We start from the raw sequence: 24,040 nt of genomic DNA, 5'->3' as shown, positions 1-24,040 counted from the left end.
GACGACTCCTTTAAAGCACTCAGAAGGACTGCCAGCACCAAATTTCTCCAGATCTTATAGTAATGGTAAGAGTATTTGCCATATATTGCAAAGATGCCACAGGATTTTGTTGCACTAGGAGAAAAAAAAAAAAAAAAAACACCAAGTAGATAAGAAAATATAAATAATATACTTCCCCCCTCACACAGATAACTATCCAGTTGACCTTTGAATTTATTCAAACAGTCAGATTCAACTGTCTTTCTAAGAGTGAGACAGATGAACTTCAGACATTGTTGCATACTTTAAAATGCCTGTATGTCATTTTCTGCATGATAGTGTAAATAATAGTAATAGTATTTTGCATATAGTGCAAGGAAGCCACAGACTTTTGCTGCACTGAGAGAGAAGAGAAAAAAACAAAACAAAACAAAGTAGATAAGAAAAATACAAATTATATGCTTTCCCCCCCACACAGGTATCTATCCAGTTGACCTTTTAATTTATTCAAACTGTCAGCCTTAACCACCTGCGATGGCAACTTATTACAGCAATCAACAACTCGTTGGCTAAAAGAAAACTTCCTACAATCTAAGCTAAACCCATTTAGCTTAGATTGCATGAAGGAGTGCTACCATCAATTTTACCTTCATTCATTTTACTAATCCCTCTCAGAGTCTTATAAACCACAATCAGGTCTTCTCTGAAGTGCCTGGTTGCCAAGCTCTGTAGCCCACATACTGAGTCTTTCCTTGTACGGTCATCCTTTTGGTGATCTCACCATTCAAGTTGCCCATCTTTGAACCCTTTTAAGAAGCTCAATGTCTTTTTATCACATGAGGTCTCCATACTTGAATATGGTATTCCAAATGTGGTCTTACAATTGCCTTGTGCAGTGGGATTATGACATCCCTATTTCTACAGGATGATGTCTGATAAATTATTGATAGGACACTATGGGCTTTCTAGGCTGCCTGTTTACACTGTTCAGAAAACTTCATATCTGCCTGTATCATAACTCCCAGATCTCGTTCCTCCTCTGCTGTTTTTAATTCAACCCCACAAAGTGTATAATTTATTTGGGAGTTGCTATTCTCCAAGTGTAAGACCTTGCATTTAGCAGCATTAAAATATAGCTGCCACTTCTCTGACGATCTTTGAAATCTGTAACAATCATCTTGAAGGAGTGCTGTATGACACTGATCTTTAATGACTCTACTTATCTTTATGTAGTCTGCAAATTTTGACATCACATCCTCTATCCCTTCATTGATTTCATTTATGAAAATGAAAAACAACAGTGGTCCAAGATCTGATCCTTGAGGGATTCCACTCCTGATAGTACACAAATCTGAAAAATATCCATTAATCACAACCTTCTGCTCTGCAGAAGGCAGAGGGTTGTGATTAATGCTGAGGATTGTAATCTCTTAGAATCTTAATGTGATTAATGTTGAGGGTTGTAATCTCTTAGAATCTTACCAGTAATTCCAACCTGTTCAAGCTTATTCAGTAACTCACGAGGGACCAAGCCAAATGCTTTACTAGAATCCAAATAAACTATGTTGAAATTGTTCACTAAATCCAGCTCATGATTAACTGTGTAAAAATAGCCTACTAATTTAGTTAAACATGATTTTCCCTTAACAAAGCCATGTTTTGCATCCTTTAGATTGGACTCTAAATCACTGCCTCTAAGATTTTTACTACCACATAAGTCAGACTAACCAGTCTAGTTAACTTGTGGCATTTTTACAAGGGTGTGTATGTTTAATATCATTTGTCCCCACATGAATAATACATCTCTCTTTACCTCCTTTTAAATCTGACAATTTGTTGGTAACATCATCAATTGTTGCTTCTGGCAAACACACTAGTCTGGACCACCTACTTTATTCTTAGAATGGCCTTTATGTATTGGCAATACACTGGCACTTCACCAATTCAAAGGAATCTCCCCAAATCCAAAGATGCCTTCGTAATTAACATCAGTGGTTGAATACACTCCCTGGCAATCTTTTCGCCTAAATCTACAGGGTATCTACCATCAACTCCAGGAGCCCCTTGCTTGCCTTTATGCTCAAAAGTTTTTCTAATAAACAATCGTCTATAATTACATCATCAATTTCATATGGCTAAGCCTCACTTGCACAACCTCTTCTCAGCGTGAAGGGTCTTTTGTCACTAAAGACCAATGCAAAGTAACTATTCAATTCATCTGCAACATCAGCTGGGTAATCTAAGACTTTCCCACACCCAGTGCACGAGGGTCCGATTTGATTAGCTTTCTTCTTTGTTGTATTCACATACATGAAAAATTCCTTTTCCTTTCTTTGCTCTCTTAGCAAATGCTTTCTCATACGCAGCCTTGGCCTCCCTAAAATTATTTGTGGTACTCTTACAGATCAACTTTTACCTGTTGTAGGCTTCAGTACTTTTCATCGCTCTGTAACTATCCCATGCTATCTTTTTCTGCTCTGTTTGACCACCCATCTCCACAGTCATCCATTTCGGCATGCTACTCCTGCAATATTTTCTTAAAGGTATGTATGCATTCAAGGCATCTGTAATTTTTGCTTTAAAGGTATTCCATGATTCAAGTGTATTTGTCCTCAATATTCCATAATTCAAGTGTATTTGTCCTCTTTGCAATCTACCCAATTAATAGATGCCATATAGAGCCTTAAACTGTCAAAGTCCCCTCTTCTAATATTAAAACCCGTGCCTTTACCTTTAAACTCCTCTGACCGTTTGGTCATCCCGGAGTATAAACAGAAAATTTAACTACTGCAATATCTTTTTTTCTCTTCAAACTGACAATTGCACGATCGCTTCCTGACAATGGTTTCTGTACTTTAAGCCGTGGGATATCATCTGATTTGTTAGTAATGATGAAGAATATTCTCACCCCTAGTACTTTCTCTAAAATGCTGGTAAAAATAATAATCTGGTTTATTTAAAAAAATATTTCCTCATGGTGAGTTTTCCTCCCATTTGTTGCAATCATTCTTGGGCAGATTAAAGTCACCCAAGAAGGGAAAAAACAGGTCAACTTAAGTATACCAAAACATACTTGTGCTTCTACCATTCACAGACACGAATCATGGCATGTCAGACAGAAGTATCCATCTCTCCAAAAATATCAATACCAGACTGGGCTCAATCAGTACTCTTGGTCCAGTATCCCTCTAAACCAAATTCAGTAGACAAAAGCAATAATACCATTCACAATTCCATCCCAGAGACCTCCGTATTGTCAGGTAGCAGAAAATTTGCGAAGATTGTATCCTGTTGAGATGAAAGAATCATGCCTAACAAGATGGATACAGATGATACTATCGGCCATGGAGAACTGCTTGAAATACACGCAGAAGATGACCTGGACGATAGAAATTAATCAGGATGGCCCACTTTTCCCCAAAAAGAAAAACCAAAACCAGTCTGCCATAAACAATCAGCTTATAAAAAGCAGTCAGATACATCTTCCACGAACAAAACCAAATAATGGAACATATAATTCAGTGGAATTGTACAGGTTTTCGCAGCAACATCGATGATATCAATGAACTAATTCACTGCTTCAATCCTGTTGCCATGTGCCTACAAGAAACCAACTTGATGCCGCAAGTTTCCGCTACAGTCAAAAATTACACTATCTTCAGACAAGATAGATCTGACACTAATAGTGCTCATGGAGGAGTAGCCATCCTGTTGGACACAAGAGATCCCTCCAGATGCATTCCATTGCAAATCTCTTTAGAAGCTGTTGCCACATGCATAGTAATTGGAATCACTGTTACATTGGTCTCAATTTATCTTCCACCTAATCGTCCATATTCTGTTCAGGGAATCGAAGATCTTGTGTTGCAACTACCAGTTCCCTTCTGTCTGCTAGGTGACTTTAATGCTCACCATCCATTATGGGGTTCCTCTGACTTAGACAGGCATGGAAAGCTTATTGAAATGTTGATAGACAGGATTTAACATTGTTGAATACTGGCTCTCCTACCTATGTTCATTTTCCTACCGGATCAACCTCCAGCATTAGCATTAGTAGAGGCATATGATGCAAGAAAGCAAGCTTTTTGGCAGCATCAGCCAAAAAAAAAAAAAAAAAAACTTCCACTTTATCCCTCCGTTCGTCTAAAATACCTGTCCAGCTGAGCCTTAAATTTATTTAGACTATCAACTTCCACAACAAGGGATGGAAGTCTGTTCCACCAACCAACTACCCGCTGGCTAAAGGCAAATTTCCACACAATCTATCCTACATCTGTCTTTCCTCAATTTGAATTTATGCCCTCTCAGGTGATTATTCTGAGCAAGAGGAAGAATCCCATCAGCATTGAGCATGCTCAAACCATTCAAGGCTTTATACACCTCAATCAGATCGCCTCGCAGGTGCCTAGTCTCCAGACACTGTAATTTGCAAAACTTAAGGCTTTCTTCATAAGAGTAACCCTTTGTTCCATTCACTAATCTTGTTGCCCTTCTCTGTATTCGTTCCAACAGCTCTACATCCTTCTTAAAATGAGTCCTCCAGACCTGTATACAGTACTCAAGGTGTGGCCTGACCATTGCCATATACAAGGGGATAATCACCTCCTTATCCCTGCTAGAAAAATTCCTGTACATCATTTACAACACACCATGAGCTACTCTTGCAGACCATCTGCACTGCTCAGAAAACTTCATATCTGCCTGCACAATTACCTCCAGGTCCTTTTCATTCTCTACCACTATCAGTGTAGTACCACAGAGTTGATACATTACTCTGGGGTTACTGCTTCCCATATGTAGTACTTTACATTTGTCAGTGTTCAACTTCATTTGCCACCTCTCGACCCATCTGTTCAACTTTTCTAGATCCTGTTGCAGCAGCGTACTGTCATTAGTGTCCTTAACAACCCTATCAACCTTCGTATCGTCTGCAAACTTGGACATTAAGCTTGATATACCATCATCAATATCATTTATAAATACAGAAAACAACAATGGACCCAACACTGAGCCCTGAGGGACTCCACTAATAACATTAGTCCACGATGAGCAGTGTCCATTGCTCTGTCTTCTCCCACTCAACCATCCCTTTATCCATAGCAGCAATTTGCCTCCAATGCCACACTGCTCCAATTTTTTCAGTAGTCTTCCATGTGCAACAGTATCAAAAGCCTTTCTAAAATCCAAGTATATAATATCAAAGTTATTCCCTGCATCCAGTTCCTTTGTGACCACTTCAATCAAATTGGCCAGGCAAGACTTTCCCTTAACAAAACCATACTGTGTCTGAGCTATAACTGATGTCTTGTCTAGATGATCCTGCAGGGCTTCTTTAACCAGTGCCTCCATTAATTTTCCTGGAACAGAAGTTAAACTAACAGGTCTATAATTACTTGTGTCGCCCCTTTGATCCTTCTTTGTGAATTGGGATCACATTTGCACATCTCCAGTCCATGGGTACCTCCCATGAGTCCAGAGAAGCTCTCATAATTATGGCTAAGGGTTTGCTTACTTCCTTTGCTGACTCCTTTAATATAACTGGATAGATCCCATCCACCATGGGTGCCTTTTTTATGTTTATCGTCAACAATTTCTCCTCCACTTTCCTCTCAGTTATTTCCTTAGGGGCTTACATCTGGTGAATATGGGCTTGGCACACCCAGGGTCCTGAGCTGGATCTCTCTCTCTCTCTCTCTCTCTCTCTCTCTCTCTCTCTCTCTCTCTCTCAGGGTAACTTGGAAATTTTTTTTTTTTTTTTCTTTTGGCTGGTGCAGCATTTAGTTTGTTAGCCACCTGAGCAGGATCATCAACAGTTGAACCATCAATATCCAGTGGACCAATCTGATTCCTCCCTTTCCTTCTAGAGTTTACATAGGTAAAGAACTCTTTGCTGTGTTTCTTTGCATCCTTTGCCAAAGATTTCTCATAATCTGCCTTTGCCTACCTGATCTCCTTTGTGACTTGGTTACAGACCAGCTTATATCTATCATAGACTTCCATGTCACTCATTAATTTATATGTATCCCGTGCATTTTTCTTCTCTGCCATATGTCTCATTAGTTCATCTGACATCCATTTAGGCCTAAACCTTGAACAATATTTATTAGTTGGTATGTAAAGCCTAGTAGCTTCCAAGATAAATTCTTTGAATGCTTCCCAGTTTGAATTTGCTGTTGGTAACATCATCAGTTGGTCCCACCGTATAGTATTTAAATACTGTCTCAGACCACCGTAGTCGCCTTTACGAAAGTAAAAACCCTTCCCTTTATTCCTGATGGTAGTTACCTCTTTGAGTAAATCCCCCTTCAGCACACAGTGATCACTGCCACCAGTGGTTCCTTTATCTGCAGATTCTTAATGCATGAAGAATCACTACTGATAATCAAATCAAGAGTATTACTCCCTCTAGTTGGGACTGGATTAGTGATGACTGACCTGTATTTGATTTAAGTTGGCAGATCAACTGTATTTAGCAGTCAGGGGTTTAATCCTGGTTTACTCAAAGAGCATGTGCACTCCCAATCCTGACCACCAGGCTACGGAGGCCGGTTTTACAATGGATAAATGTGGCCAACTGAATCACCAAATTTGAACAGGAACTCCATCACACACCGTTGCTGTAAACCGCTGTCATTTTATCCATCCATATCTTCAGATCTAAAAATTCCAGGAAAAATGATATCACTCAGGTGTGTTAATGGGTAATTGGTAGTAACCACAAGTGTACATCATAAAGACCCCCCCCCCCACACACACACACTTCCTTATTCTTGTGCACATGTGAGTGAGTGCCTGTGTGTAAAAAATCTTCCCACATTCAGAAATATATTCTGGAGCTAATATTTAGAAATTAGCAATAGCAAGAGAATCATTATGCATAATAAAAAAATATCTATCACATACATCTTTTAATTTTAGTTGGTGATATAATAAAGAACTAAATTTGCATATGGTTACACTTTAGTAATCATATACAATTCTTACAATACAAAACCATATTATTGGAAACTCTATACCTTTGCATCCAGAACAGGGTTGTTGGGTCACACTTATACAAGCTCATATTGGTTTGTTAATGACAAAGTCATCATGGCATATTCCCTATCTGTATGTGCATTTAATTCCATAAATGTTAAACAATAGTTTCATTAAATATTGTATGTGAATGTCAATGCTGAATTTCAAGAAAAATATCCTGATACAGAAGTATCAAATAAATCAATTTTAAATTAGTTAGTTATTATCATTATGGTTTTTATAATTACTTAATTGCATAATCTGATAGTATGAATACCAATTTTAAATATTGGTATTCGAGTTTGCACAAATTCTGAATCCCTTTGTACCTACATGCCATTCTCCCCATGTTGGTACTGATCCAGCTAACCTCTGAATTTCCCAAAGCAGTCAGCCTCAACTACCCACAGAAGTAACTTATTCCAGTCTAAACTTCTTCCTTACAGTTTAAGTCCTCTAGTTCTAGTGTCATTTATAACCATGAAACTTTTACCTTCATTCATATAACTATCCACTCCTGGAGCCTTATAGACCTCAACCAGATCTTCTTTATGGTACCTAACTGCCAACTACAAACTCTTGTACCTCACATATTTCATCCTCATATTTTACCAATCTTACCAGGCATGATGTAATTGTCACTGGGCCTTTTCAAGAATCTCAGTGTCTTTTTTTAGGTGTGGTCTCAATACTTGGGCATAGTATTCCAAAGTGCAGCAGTGAAATTGCAACCTCCCTATCTCTACAAATAATCAAATATGATACAATGTGATGTGTTGCAACTGATAATTAGATCAAGATTACTGTTTTTGTTTGTTGCCTCTCTAACATGCTTGTGTAGAACACAGTCACCAGATAAATCCACAGAAGTTTGTCTTATGTGTGGGCAACCAACAGAAGTCTCCCATTATACAGCATTCTGATTCATTTGGTCATTATACTCATCACAGTCATTAGGCCTATGTCACTCCTGCTGTGGTTTTTGTTTTCCCAGTGCTTATGTCATACCAAACTGACTCAAAATTTCACTAGTCACTCATGTAAATTGGATGCACTTCCTTATATTTAATGTGCTTCTTAACTAAGAGCATAAACCCTCCTTCTCCCATGCTATCTGGCCTTTTTGTACACTTTGTACTTTTTTCCATATTCAAATTCTGCATCCCTTATATCTGAGTGACACCATGTCTCTAATATCCCCACAATGTCTGCATGTGATGACTTGACTAGTACTTAAAATTCATCAAATTTATTTACTATACTTGTAACAGTAGTACCCAAAATACACAAGTATAGCTGTACTTGTTTTTACTCGTAGTAAACCTAACACAGCCCATATATTTGCTTGTTCCAGGAGAATCCCCAACAAGTCTTAATCTCCAACACCTTACTTTCAAGGTGTGCTGCTTGTCCTAAAGAAATAAGTAAAGAATCACTTACATTTCTGTCTGTAACTGCTATTAAACTGGTAGGCTCTGTATCCCCTCCCACATAGCTAGCAGTTTTCCAACCCACTTAACACTGCCTCAATTGCATCAATAAATATTCTTGCTTGTTAACAGTCTCTCCTGTTAACAAGCAACTAGTAGTTGGCTGTGATAGTTCAGGACTGATATGTTGCTACAGCGAACTTATGAAGATAAGGCTATGTAATGATAACATATACTTGGCTAAGGGCAGGGAGAGGGGGAGTAAGAAAACTGATTAGCAGTGACAACTAATAAGTACAAGATCATAGGTAGCTACTGAAGACATTGGTCTTCTTCTTCAGCATGAAAATAACTGAATAACATATAAAGACTTTTGAATTAAATTAGTTAATAATTATCCAATATGTATATTTGGACAGGGGATGTATAAACTTGCAAGTAAACTTGATTCTTGAGTAAATTTCTTTCTTTCTTTTTTTTTTACTGTGCAGCTGGTGGTTACAAGAACATTCACAGTTAAATATTCCAATCAAAGAGGGCTGTTTAGTTTTAAAAAAACAATACATACACACACACACATGGAGATATATATATATATATATATATCTCCAAGTATGACAAAGCAAATATTAAATGTTATAATAAATATAAATATTATAATAAATACTAAGTAGTCACATAACCAATTGATGCCATCTAGGACGATTAAACATTACATCGGTCTGTATGAATATGAGTTAAGTTAATAATGGTAAGAGTTTTTTTTAAGGTAAAATATGATATACTAGCTTATCAGGTAAACCATAAACCCTGGCGGGTACCCAACGTGACCTGGAAAAAATCAATCTATGCAATGACATAAGCAAAAAATTATAAACATATATAAAAATACCATTTAAAATGTTAGTTATGGCAATAAGATACATTGCAAGGGACTTTTTCAAGGGCTAACCCTTACAATGTATAAACCATAATTAACGAACTATCCGTTTCTGTAGTCATCGTCCAGCATAACTATGTCCAAATATACGTAAAATAGTATTAGGTTAGAGCCAAAAGTATAAAACTTCCCACACCACATAATTACAAGATATATGTATAGAGCTATATTGATAGCAAACAACAAGGGGAATTATAACCTTAACGCACAGAGTATTATAGATAAAGTCCTAAACAGGCGCTAATATAACATAGCCTTTGTAAAATTTTCGTAGGATTTTCTTTGGCTTAGATAAATTTCGTTGGATATGTAATTATGTAAATAGTAGGCACTGCCCATGGAGTAAGTTACATATAGCTTACTCGCATTAAAAACTTGTACCTATATTTGCTCCATGGGTAGGAACTTATTCTGTAAATTTCTATTATTACTTCGAGAGAGATACTTATTTGACGGCTTTTCTATGTGTAATACTATACAGTATATTAAATAACAGCAGAGGGCGCTGTATGTAATTATACTTATTTTATCACTTAACTTAACTATTACATTTCCTAGGGGGGGGCTGCGATCGGTAGTTATATATGCTACACGTGCCTATACACGTGGTTTTCTAGTACCTTGGCCATACGGTGGTAAGCATTCTAATTTTAATCTTAAAGCATTCCAACCAGGATACCTTACTATAAGGTTACATCCTATGTTAATTATTTTGCTTTTTCTTTGCTGTTTAACTTTCACTTTCTTATCCCTATCTTTTCATACCTCATGAACTATTAGAGTATTCGAGGGGGATTGAGGTACTATATCTATTCTTATACCTTTTTCCGTTCGCCTTTGTTAGCTATAGCTCACACTGTTATTTTTGATTAGACTACCGTGACAGCATTTACTATCAACTACGCACATATGCCTAACAATAAATATAGCTCTTTCTATAATTTTAATTTAATTTAAATTTTGGCTATCCGTCGGGCTAACAGTCATCTTGCCAGTTTACTGCTAAATTTGGGATTAATTAACCATTTGGCTCTAACTTACTACAAATTTTATACTTTTGGCTCTAACTTAATACTATTTTACGTATATTTGGACATAGTTATGCTGGACGATGACTACAGAAACGGATAGCTCGTTAATTATGGTTTATACATTGTAAGGGTTAGCCCTTGAAAAAGTCCCTTGCAATGTATCTTATTGCCATAACTAACATTTTAATGGTATTTTTATATATGTTTATAATTTTTTGCTTATGTCATTGCATAGATTGATTTTTTCCAGGTCACGTTGGGTACCCGCCAGGGTTTATGGTTTACCTGATAAGCTAGTATATCATATTTTACCTTAAAAAACTCTTACCATTATTAACTTAACTCATATATATATATATATATATATATATATATATATATATATATATATATATTACACACACTGTAGACTCAATATAATGTAGTTCGATGTAATGCAGAATTGCTTATAACATGGGAAAAGGTAAGACCCTAATTCCATTACTCCCCTCTTCAGTGCTGTAGTCGTCAAATTAGCAGAAGGTATATACTGTGCTTATTAACTGAATTCCAGAGGGTATACAGCGTATACCATGTGTGTGTGTATATATATATATATATATATATATATAACCATACAAATAATTTGGAATGAGAGTTAAAAATAAAATAATGCCAGCAGTATGGCAAGACAAGAGTGAAAATAGTCAAAATTAAACTTAAGAATCCAACCAAACAGGGAGGGAAGAGAGGGGTAACAAAAGTAAAAATAATTTAGAACATCTAATTAGATGTTCTTAATTATCTTAAAGAGATTTTCTGCTGCAATATTTTTACTCTTGTTACCCCTCTCTTCCCTCCCTGTTGGGTTGGATTCTTAAGTTTAATTTCGACTATTTTCGCTCTTGTCTTGCCATACTGCTGGCATTACTTTATTTTTAACTCTCATTCTAAATTATTTGTATGGTTATATTTCAAGCATCATTTAGAGGAATATGCTTTTTGCTGCCTCTGATGTTTGCTGTACCTTTTTATTTTATTTTTATCACGACAGATTCAGTTTCCAACTATTTTAAACGTTATTAAAATATATGTATAAGTATATATATATAAATCCATAAGGTATATGCTATTCACCTAAAAAAATCCAGAGGGTATACAGCATATACCTTCCACTACAGCCCTGCCCCTCTTTTTCATGTGTGTCAAATTTGATTGAGTTGTGATTTGTGCTGATTGGTGCGCGAACACAACACACGATAACATTGGGTTAGTATCATTTTAGTAGCACTCAGAAGCACCAATGGTAACTTTCCCTAATGAATGCTTTCCATAATGGTGAAAAAAGGTCAGGTTACCTTCACTTGAATCCTGTGGGAGCTTGAACCCCTCCTGAAGTGGAGGGGGTAACCTAACCTTTTTTCTTTAGAATCAGTGATATTTATAAATACTTTCATAAAAAAATACATTTTTTTATGACTATTTTTATTTTCTTGTTCAATAATATAACCCCAGGGGCTTACATCTGGTGAGTATGGGCTTAGCACACCCAGGGGTCCTGAGCTGGATATCATCATTCTTCTCTTTCTTGGTGATTCCTCTCTCTCTCTCTCTCTCTCTCTCTCTCTCTCTCTCTCTCTCTCTCTCTCTCTCTCTCTCTCTCTCTCTCTCTCTCTCTCTCAGGGTTACTTGGAAATTTTTTATTTTGGCTGGTGCAGCATAAGCCTCAGGCTTCCTTGCACTATAGGGCTAATAATAATAATAAAATAATAATATGCCCTAATAGTGAAAAATGTCAGGTTACCTCCACTTGAATCTCATGGAGCTTGAACCCCTCTCGAAATGAACCCCTCTCGATAACCGTAACCTAACTTAACCTAACCTTTTTTCTTTAGAACCATGTGGACTAGTGCATAAATTGTTTATTAACAAAATATTATTTTTTTATTACTGTACTTTTATTTTTAAAGACACTCGTGCAAATACACACGTATCATAACGTCAATCAACACCTCAACAGCTATTCACTATATATATAATCTTTCTTTTCTAATATTATTTCCTAACCTAACATTTAAGGTTAGGTCACTAAATATAAGGAAACCGTTTCTATTATTTCCTAACCTACCATTTAAGGTCAGGTTACGAAATAACAAAAAATAAAGAAACCTTTTCCTTTTTTTGTAACCAAACCTAAATCAACTGTATAGTAAAAACACTCATGAACTCCAAAAATCCACTTTTAATAATGAGAAAAAAACATAATGAAGAACATAAAAATGAACAGAACGAAACTTTTGTTAATGTAGTTTTCATCAAAAAATCAACCAACATTTTATTTTCCTTACAAATTTCTTCCATCTTTAAAAGATTCATCTCTACTATTACCTGTTTACCGTTCAACACAAAACTATTATGCACCATTCTTTACTCATAAATACACATTATAATGCCAACCAATGACTACACAGTAGCTTGTCATCTGTCGCACCTACCTGTCAATCAATATATCCTTCTCGATTTCGCCACCAGACCGATAACACCTACCGTCTGTTTACTTGAGCGAGCAGCACTAGAGCCCGGTGTCGGGAAACTAATTTTCCACATAAGTTATCCAACGTTTCTCGTCGTTCTCGTGTTGGCTTTCTTTACCTTAACCGACACTAGCTTGTAAATCCGATGAATAAAAGCACAGGGCTTTAAAGTGATGAAGAACAGGGTGACATTGCTGTTTTCTGTCAATAAAACTGGCACACAAAAGTCAAACCACTGTGTGTAGCAAAATCAAGGGTGCCAAGGTGTTTCTACCACAAAAACATGCAGGTGTTAGTGTTTTTGTATCGCCACAGTAAGAATGCCTGGGTGATAGCAGAGATTTTCGAGAAATGGTTTCATAAATTTTTTGCACCATCTGTGCGTGCTTATTTAAGAATGAAGAATACAGAACCTAAAGCATTTTTGCCACTGGACAACTGTCTTGCCCTACAGAAAACCTAAAAAATAAAGGTGAGCTATTTGCCAAAGAATATGACCTCAAATATCCAACCTTTGGATCAAGGCATTATATCAACCGTCAAGATGCACTCTAGGAAAAATTTAATCAAACGAATAATTGATGACAAAGTATCCATAACAGAATGCCTGAAGAAGTTCACACTGGTTTTGGACTTGGCAAAGAAGGCATGGGGAATCATATCACCATCTACAATTGAGAAATCTTGGGAGCAAGGTGTGCTTGAAGCATTTGCAATTGCACCTGACTCAGAGGAACAAGAAAAAGATGAGGGAGTCTGACTTGGAGGAAGAGTTTGAGGGCGTTTACTAAAGCAGACATTGACAAGGCAAATGCAGTTTATCAGGAACTGGTTACACAATTTGGCATTCATGACATTTATGAATGGATCCATACTGACGATGATTGTCGTATTTATGAAATCCTAAGTGACCAGACAATTACAACAAATGCTCTAAGTCTCCAGTCCTAAACTGGAGCCTCACCTTTTGACAGCAGTGATGATGAAGAGGAGGGTGACTCACCACTTCCTCCAACCTCTAAAGTAACAGAGACTTTAGCAGCCGTGGAAACTGCACTTCAGTTGCTAGAATCAGAGAATGTGGATAGAATTCATATCGTTAATTTGAAATCAACTATTGAAATTGCAAAAAAGAAGAAATGGGTCACAACAAAGCAGTTAATTCTAGATCCATTTATTAAAAAAACCAAATGTAATCAGGTACTATGTAGACTCCATCACGTACTCATATCAGACAGTTATTTCCATGATCTTAATCTTTGGGTGCTTATTGATGGTTTTTTTTTTTTTTTTTTGTACTTGATAATGATAGAGTGCAGGTATTTTTGAATTTTACATTTGGGTTTGGTTGTGCGTGAATTTTTGTTCTTGCAATAAAATCATGATATTTCAGTGAAACCTTTATTTTTAGCACCCAAAAAAATGTGTCTGATTACTACATCTCTTTTTGATAGTATAAACCAGAGCTATGATGCTCAATACATTCTACGTTGATTTCAATATTTGTAGAAGAATAAGAGAAATTTACCTCAATATAATATGTAGAACACTTCTGTGTTCTACGTATCATATTGAGGTAAATTTCTCTTATTCTTCTACAAATACATCTTTTTTTATCTATTTTTGCTCATTCACATGTAACAATCAGTATTTGTAGTTATATCCTTTAGGTTGTTCATTTCTAACAGTCAAACATTGATAAGTTTATGTTCGAATACATAAATTCGTAGTCGAGTGGTCAGGAGTGGGAGTGCAGTAGCACACACTCTTTGAGTAGACTGGGGTTCAAGTCCCTGACTGCTAAATACGGTCAATCTGCTAATCCGCCCTGGACCAGCATGACAGATTATGGTCCTTTTCTCTCATCATGAATTGTTGAGGAGGCTTCCATCCTGCGGAGCAATATGGCCTTAGTTGCTAATGCTCCTAAAAAAAAAAACAAATAACAGTAGCTTCCATCCTGCAGTGGATTGATGATGGCTGCTGTTTACCTTACCTTTACATAAATTCTACAAAACACCGATTCACTTATAACACCATCCAAAATTTTGGACTTCATCACCCACGTTATATTGGGTCTTAGTGTATATACATATCTCTCTGTTTCTTTATTGCTTTATTTTTACCCTTCTTAATAATATTTTTAATTTATACATACGTATATATCTGCACTTGTTAGTAACCATTGATTCCATTATTTTTCTTGGAACAGAACCCAAGTTAAGCTTACAGGTCTGTAATTACATTTCTCATTGATCTCCTTTGTGAATAGGAGAGACATTTGTTCATTTCCAATGTGTAGGTGCTCCTCCAGGTCCAAGGACTGCACTCATAATTATAGATAATGGTTTGATTAATTCTTTTTCTGCTTCTATCAATATATAATAGATTCCATCACCTCAGGAGCCTGATTTACTTTTAGCTTCAACAATTTCTCTTCCACTTTCTTCTTATTACAAAATTATTTGGTTCCCCATTATATCTTTGTTTATTTCTGATGTTCCCATCCCTAAAAACTCTTTCATGCTTGAATGTAGATGTAAGATATTTATTCAGTCTGTCGGCAATCTGAGCAGAATCATCATTCTTTATGATATTTATATATAGTGAGGCAGTGTGGTTCATCCCTTTCCTTTTAGTGTTAACATAAGCAAAGAAATTATCCCCTTCATTTTATTTCTCTGTTACCAATTTCATCAGACATCCATTTAGGTCTGAACTCTGAACAGTATCTCACAGTTAATTTGAGTTATTAAATTGTCCAAGACCATTGTAGTCACCTTTACGAAAGGAAAATCCTTTTCTTTTAACCTTGACAGTAGTTATATCCTTAAAATCCCACCTCAATATACAGGGTGTCTCAAAAATACACGGCATAACTTCAGGAATGAGTTCCTCATATGTAGACAATAAAAATATTTTATATCAACATAGTTCTGGAAATGTTTGGTTTCCGAGTTTTGAAGGTCTCTCTATGACACTTAACTGCTCACATCACCTTATAGTAATTGTTCAAAATGTCCGCCTTCTGCCTGAATACAGGCCTCACATCGACGTCTCATGGACTCGCGAAGACGATGCCAAATTCCTGGCATGTTTCGTACAACCTACCACAATTCGATTGCGGAGAATTTCCACATCAGCTACCAGAGTCGAATACACCAATGACTTTAAATGGCCCCACAAGAAGAAATCTAGTGGGTTTAAATTAGTGAGCGTGGAGGCCAGGCAGTTGGTCGGCCCCTCTACTTCAGGAGTCGTAGATCTTGGTCATCCTCTGTTGGCAGCACGAGGTGTAAAGGTCCCATGTTCACAATGTAATCAGGTCACAAAGGAGGTTAGGCAGGCGAAGGCAGATTACGAGAAATCCTTGGCAAAAGATGCTAAGAAAAACAGCAAGGATTTCTTTACTTATATAACCTCTAAAAGGAAGGGGATGAATCTGATTGGTCCACTTGACATCGATGGTTCGACTGTTGATGATCCTGCTCAGATAGCAAACAAACTGAATGAGTATTTTGCATCTACATTCACACATGAGGAATTATTAAGGTTTGAAAATGGCAGAAGGTTATCAAATTGTAGCAAGATACTTAATGATTTTGTAATAACCGAGAGAAAAGTGGAGGAGAAATTGTTGAAGTTAAACATAAGAAAAGCACCTGGGGTGGATGGGATCTATCCAGTTATATTAAAGGAGGCAGCAAAGCAACTAAGCAAACCATTAGCCATAATTATGAGAGCATCCTTGGACTCAGGGGAGGTTCCCACAGACTGGAGATATGCAAATGTATCCCCAATTCACAAAGGTGGATCGAAGGGTGACACGAGTAATTACAGACCAGTTAGTTTAACTTCTGTTCCAGGTAAAATAATGGAGTCACTGGTTAAAGATGCATTGCAGGATCATCTAGACAAGACTGCAGCAATAATTCAGACACAGCATGGGTTTGTTAAGGGAAAGTCTTGTCTTACAAATTTGATAGGATATTATGATGTGGTTACAAAGAACTGGATGCAAAAAATAATTTTGATATCATATATTTGGATTTCAGGAAAGCTTTTGACATTGTTGCACATGGAAGACTATTGTACAAATTGGAGCAGAATGGTATTAAGGATAAGTTGCTACAATGGATAAAAGGACGGTTAAGTGGGAGAAGACAGGGGGTGGTAATCAATGGGTGCTGCTCTTCTTGGACTAATATTATTAGTGGAGTCCCACAGGGTTCAGTGTTGGGTCCACTGTTGTTTTGTATATTTATCAATGATATTGATGAAGGTATATTGGGATTAGTGTTGAAGTTTGCAGATGATGCAAAGGTTGGCAGGGTTGTTAATGACAGTAATGGCAGTGTGCTACTGCAACAGGATCTAGATAATTTGGGCAGGGCTAAGAAGTGGCAACTGAAGTTTAACCTTGACAAATGCAAAGTACTGCATATGGGTAGAAGTAACCCCAGAGAAACGTACTAATTCTGTGGTGGTACACTTAAGGTGGTAGAAAATGAAAAAGACCTGGGAATAATTGTGCAGTCAGATATGAAGTTTTCTGAGCAATGCAGGCAGGCTGCCTGGGCAGGTCATGGGGTTTTTTGTCAATGATATATAGGAATTTTTCTAGCAGGGAGAAGGAGGTGATTATCCCTCTGTATAAGGCAATGGTCAGGCCATACCTTGAGTACTGCGTACAGGTCTGGAGGCCTCATTTTAGGAAGGATGTAGATTTGCTTGAGCGTGTACAGAGAAGGGCAACAAGATTGGTGAGGGGAATGAAGGGATCCTCTTACCAAGAGAGGCTTAAGTTCTACAAATTGCAGTGGCTGGAGACTAGGCACCTGTGCGGTGATCTGATTGAGGTGTATAAGGCCTTGAATGGGTTGAGCACGCTGAATTCTGATGGGATCCTTCCACTTCAGATTATGAACCTAAGGGGGCATAAATTCGAATTAAGAAAGGACAGATGTAGAATAGATGTGCAGAAATTTGCCTTTAGCCAGCGGGTGGTTAACAGCTGAAACAAACTTCTATCTGTCATTGTGGAAGTTGATAGGTTGAATAAATTTAAGGAGGAATTGGACAGTCATTTGGAGGGAATGGTGTGATGATTTTTTTTTTTTTTTTGGCTGATGGTGCATAAGCTCATACACTTGCTTTCTTGCATCAAATGCCACTACTACTACTACAAAGGCGGCGATGGATACCTTCAAACGTTTTCCTGGCTGGATCTTTGTTCTGGGAACCTTTCGTGGTACAAATGACAAGCCTCCAGAGCATTGCCATCCACCAAACTATACATAAAGTGCATATCTGCTTGCTCCTGATTTGAGTACATGGTCGGAATAGAAAACCACCAGATTCTGTCAGTACCTTGTGATGAAGGAAATCGCCTGTGGGAGATAAGACATTCTGGTTAATAACTCGGGAACCAAGCATTTCCCGAACTATGTTGATATAAAATATTTTTATTGTCTATATATGAGCAACTCATTCCTGAAGTTATGCTGTGTATTTTTGAGACACCCTGTATAATCGCCATTTAGTGGTTCCTTTATCTACAGATTCTTAATGTGTGACAAGTCACTGGTGATAATTAAATCAAGAGTATTGCTTTACTTTGTTGCTTCTCTAATATGCTGTTGTAAAAAACAGTTGTCCAATCTAGAAAATTCTTTTACTGTGTGAGTAACCAAACTACACGTTATAGTCAATATCTGGAAACTTAAAATCTCCTCCCCATCCCATTATATGACATTCTGATTTGCTCACCCACTCTGCTGTATGGTCATTACATTCATTTAGCCTATAACATTCGTACTCTCATTTTTGTTTTCCCAGTGCTTATGTGACATGAGTCTGATGCAATATCACACTGGCCACCCACAAATGGGGGTGTACTGACTTAGATTCTATATGTCTCTTAACCAGGAACATAACCCCTTTTGGTACACGTACTTATTATGTTGAATTTATGCATCCTGTAGGTCTGAGCAACACCATGTTTCCAATACCCTTTCAATATCTGCATTTGATGACAACCAGAAATTCATCCAATTTCTCTACTATGCTCTTGGCATATCTACTCTGTTCCTTCTCTTAGTAATCATAACATGGCAGGCTTCATAATCCCGACACCTTCCTTCTGGGCTGCTGTATGTTTGAATAGAGGCAGCGCACGTATCATTTTCACTTCTGCTTGTGGCTGCTGTTAACCTATGAGGCACTATCTTTCCTGAGCTACCAGTTTTCTGACCCATCCAACAATGCCATATGGCATTAGCAAATGATCTTGAACCCCTTCTATTCAAGTGTATCCCATTCCTGTAAAAACACTCTTATTAACAAGCACAGACTATGCTGTGAAAAAAATTCTAACCCATAAGCCTTGCTCATGCTCTCCTGGGCCAAATTCATTGGCTAGGCTGTCATCATTTAGTACTCCCTCCTACAACATGTATATCAGAATTGCTGACACTTTCAAATTTAATCCTAACTTTCCAGTTTTTTCTCAGCATTGTACTGTATCTGTTAAATCCTTGGATGGCCTTTTCTTGATATCATTAGTACCTACATGCAGAACAACATCACCTTTTGTGTTCTCTAAAAACAGCTGCTCTATAACATTGTTAACTTTTATCCCTGACAGATCCTGTTTCTATATCGCCCATCATTTTCACAGTATAGTTTCTGTTTCATTGATGATAGAGTTGCTGACAGTTCAATCTGGGACCAGTGTTTTCTGCCATTGAGGATATTGTGCCATCTTATGATCATGCGTTGGCTCTAGCTTGAAGCTGAGTGGTGGATGGAGCCCTTGTTTTATTACCTTTGAGGGCATCAACCCTGCTCTTCAAACTTTCATATTTTCCAAATCAGAATACTGAATTGCACTTAATCTCTTTCCACTCTGTGTAATGAATACACACCAAGGCATCTTCTTTGGTTGTATCATGTTATACTACAGGCAGACTTGCACACAGGCAACAAGTAGCGCACATTATAAAGTCCTGATTCATGAAAGAATTGCTGTTGGCAGTTTCTCCCAGGCAAAGCATTCCTACACTACTTTACGCCTTTTACCATCTGCTCTAGTCTGAGGAACAATTTTAGCCTAAATTTAATTTAAAAATGCCACATGAAACTAAGAGATAAAAGTATAATAACACTACAATATTATACAGCATTATGTACTACTCTATTTTAAATTATGTTATAAAATTGTGTGCATTGTTATAAATTTATAGTTTATAAACTAGTTAATAAAATGCTTCTGATATTAATTACAGTGGAACCTCTATATTCGTCATTAATCTGTTTCTGAGGGACGGACGAATACTGAATCGGATGAATATAGAATCAATTTTTTCCATAGGAATTAACTAAAATTGGAATAATCCATTCCCAACCCCGAATCTGATACATAAATAAATAAAAATTTAACCATAACTTTACCTTTACTGAGGAGCTGTTGTTATTTGTTATTTGGTTTTTAGTAGCATTAGCAAGTAAGGCCATATTGCTCTGGGGATATGCAGTGGTCATTCCCTGACCTTTCCACATCCTCCGTATTTGGTGGTCATGGGCTTGAACCCCGGTCTAATCAAGAAGCATGTGCTACGCACTGCTGCTCCTGCCCACCTGGCTACAGAGGTGTGCCTTACTGAGGAGCGATGATGACAGAAGCTGAAGAGGAGGAAAGATATTATGTATTGTTTAGAAGGGGAGTTGCCTTCCATTAAAACATCAGGTACTGTAACTCCAATTCTGGTGATCCATGTCTTTTTTTGTCCCTTTCCCAACGATTCACTAGCACTTGATTTAGCAAAGAACTTGTCCAACGTTGTCTGTTTTTTAAAATTTTCCGAAAGTAGCCAATCACATTGTCATTGAATGAATTTATATTCATTCAATGAACCTGAACTAAGGCAATGTTCGGGTGCCACTTCTCGACCATACTCTGTTTTGGCCCAATTGGACAGCATTTCCTTAATGTCAGCATTTGGGATGCTGCCTTTACTTGACCCTTCCTCCTCTGATGAAATTTCCTCCACTGCTTCAGCTTCCTTTTCTTTATGAAGGTCCAACAGTTCTTCTGTGGTGAGCTCCCTTCTATGGTCCTCCACCAATTCCTCTATGTCCTCACTGTCAACCTCCAATCCCATGGACCTGCCCAGAGACAATTTCATGAACAACAGGCTCTGACTCAAAACCTAAGTCTCTTTCTGACACAAACTCTGGCTACAATTTCCTCCAGGCCGAGTTCATTGTTCTGGAAGACACTTCCCTCCATGTCTTATTAATTATCCTCAAACATTGGAGGATATTGAAGTGATTTTTCCAAAATTCTCTCAATGTAAGTTCTGTCTCCGACGTCACTTCAAAACACCTTTGAAACAGGGCTGTTGTATAAAGTTTTTTAAAACAGGCAATGACCTCCATGGGGTGGATTAGAGGAGTTGTTTGGTGGTAGATATTTAATGCAAATAAAGCTGTATTCCCCTGCCAAATCATCTTCCAAGCCAAGGGGATGAGCAAGAGCATTATCCAAAACCAAGAGGGCCTTTACATGTAAATTATAACTTTCTAGATAAGCTTTCACACTTGGGGCAAACACTTTGTGAATCCACTCCAGGAAAAACTGTCTTGTAACACAAGCCTTACTGTTAGCCCTCCATATCACATTTAGTTTACTTTTTATGATATTGTTCTTCTTAAAAACTCTCGGATTTTCTGAATGATAAACGAGCAATAGTTTAATTTTGCAGTCCCCACTAGTGTTACCATGCAGCAAGAGTGTTAATGTCTTTCATTGCTTTTTCTTCTTTTGGCCCGAAACTTGAGGGATAAATCCCTCAGTGTCTACATAGTTTTTGAAATCTTCAACAAACTTTTTAGCATCTTCTGCATTCGATCTTTGAAGTCTCTCCATGCCTAATTACATTATGAATGTCTGTTTGCCTTTTAAATTTTTCGAACCAGCCCCTACTTGCCATGAAATCACCACTGGTTGCCGATGATTGATTCTGAAATATTATCACCAGCCATTTGCTTTTCAGTAATCAGTACTAATAAAAGATTTTCCATGTCTTCATACGTCTGTGATCATTTAGCAGCAAGTATTTTTACACCTTTTGCCACATCAGCCACTTTAATTGCTTCTTTATTTTTAATTATGCTGCTTACCGTAGTTCTCGACATATTAAATTCTAACGCTAAGTTGGAAACACGTGTTCCATTTTCAAACTTAGCAATGATTTCTTTTTTTCAACTCAATTGTGGTTCTCACAGCTTTCCTTTTTGGTTGGTTTTCTTCACTACACTTTTTTGGGGCCATGGTCACTTCTTTTTACAAAGATAACTGCAAAAAATTGAAAAATTAAAAAAAAAAATTCAAAGAGAAAATAACAGGTGATGCACACTGAACGATCGCACAAGGCAGACTGCTGGGCTATCGCGTGGGACTGGCTGCGTGGGCTATCGCGCAGGGCTAGGATGACCACGTGGTGGTGACTTTTCGTGATAAATATTGAATATTTGGACAAATATCGGAGCATTTTTTTGCCGAAAAAATGTGACGAATATAGAGGTTCCACTGTATGGTCATCTTATGGAATTTTGCTAAATAACATTTATATTATTACGCTGATACACCAAAAAATGGTGCAGAATTCTTTCCCACTTCAATTTTCATTTTTTAAGAAATTTCGAAGGCCAAATAATAAACAGTGTCACCTACCTTATGAAATAAACACAAATAATAGCTGCACTATTAATTTTATTGAGAAAAATAACAAAAGCCATTAATTTTTAAGTAATAAAGCAGTCCACTTAACAGCTCTCAAAAAGTGCTCTGTTCTGTGTTACATTATTAAATGCATGTTAAATTAATGTTATCAGTGTTATCATTTTTAGCAGCAAAATTTGGGAAGAAAATATATATTTCTTTATTTGCATGTGAATTAGTTTAGATGTACATAATATGCATAATTTTAAATCCTTGAATTGTAGAATTACAGTGCTGATTCCGATTTAACACCAGTGTTATGTTCAGATATTATGGCCTACAAATCACTACTCAAACAAAAGTTGTATCCAGCTTTGGTAAGTATTCATTTACTTTACTTATTTACTTTGAGGATAGGTGTAAGTTTTATTGAAATAACTTATGCACTGTATGGCTGAAATATTTAGAAACTGTCCCACAAATATTGTATGCTGTGCCAGTGTCTTATGCGTACATATTGGCCCAGATATACCAATATAAATCTTGTTGGTCTGTTTCTTCTGTAAAAGTACATTTAGAAGCCAGTATGATCACATATCAGAATGCAGACTTTTATATTATGATCAATGTTCTCCCCAGAAAATTTTGCCAGCTGGGTGGGGAAGTGTAATACTTCGAATTATTATAAAATTTTCTGTTATTTATAAATGTGACTTAAGCGATTCAGAACAAAAATTAATTGCCTAATTTAACATTATATGCTCCTGTCGCATTGATCTTGATCGCATAGTATGTTCGAATTAATATTGATTGAAATCAGTTAGCAATACCATATGGCAGTGGTCTGCAAAGTGGGGTGCAGAAGTCAATATTTATTAATTATGAAAACTTTAGTTTTCCGAAACGTAATTGAAAACAAAAATTATAAATAAATTTTTTTTTTAGCACTTCAATATGTGGCTTTGTTTGATCTATTTGGCTTTATTTGATCATGCCATCGATCATGCACGTTCAAGTACATGCATTTTGTACTTGAACTTCGATTTAATTTCGTTTTGTATTTTTTTATTTGTGATATTTTAACATTATATGTGATTTTAGATATAATGACTTCCATGTAAATGATTTATAAATAAAAAAATATTAAACTTATATATTTAATTTTTTATTCTGGGGTGCGCACTAGTCCTTTAAATAAAATAGGGGCGCACAACCAAAAAAGTTTGGACCCAACTGCCATATGGTACCACGAGAATCGCTCAAATTTTAGCCAGGCAGTCAGTTAAATTCACCAGGCAGTGCACCCATTTGATAGGTCCGGGGGAGAACACTGATGATGATGATGTTATTTCTGCCTCTGTAACCTTTGTGTGTGTGTGCACGTGCGCGCAGGCAGTTAGTTAAAT

General features: G+C 36.9%; 1 protein-coding gene across 2 annotated transcripts in view; it reads left to right on the top strand.

Moving 5' to 3' along the window:
* The window catches only part of LOC150087024 (metaxin-1-like), a 132,348-nt gene that overhangs the window by 22,842 nt on the left and 85,466 nt on the right, over window positions 1-24,040 (top strand). For both annotated transcript variants that reach the window (XM_090371753.1, XM_090371752.1), the window contains exon 4: window positions 22,919-23,011. In XM_090371753.1, coding sequence (XP_090227879.1) covers window positions 22,919-23,011 — 93 coding nt within the window. The remainder of the gene's footprint in view (window positions 1-22,918; window positions 23,012-24,040) is intronic.

The sequence above is a fragment of the Mastigoproctus giganteus genome, chromosome 4 (genome assembly GCF_048544385.1).
Source record: "Mastigoproctus giganteus isolate SK-2022 chromosome 4, ASM4854438v1, whole genome shotgun sequence".
In the NCBI taxonomy this organism is placed as follows: Eukaryota; Metazoa; Arthropoda; class Arachnida; order Uropygi; family Thelyphonidae; genus Mastigoproctus; species Mastigoproctus giganteus.
This window is presented reverse-complemented; position numbering and strand designations above follow the sequence as displayed.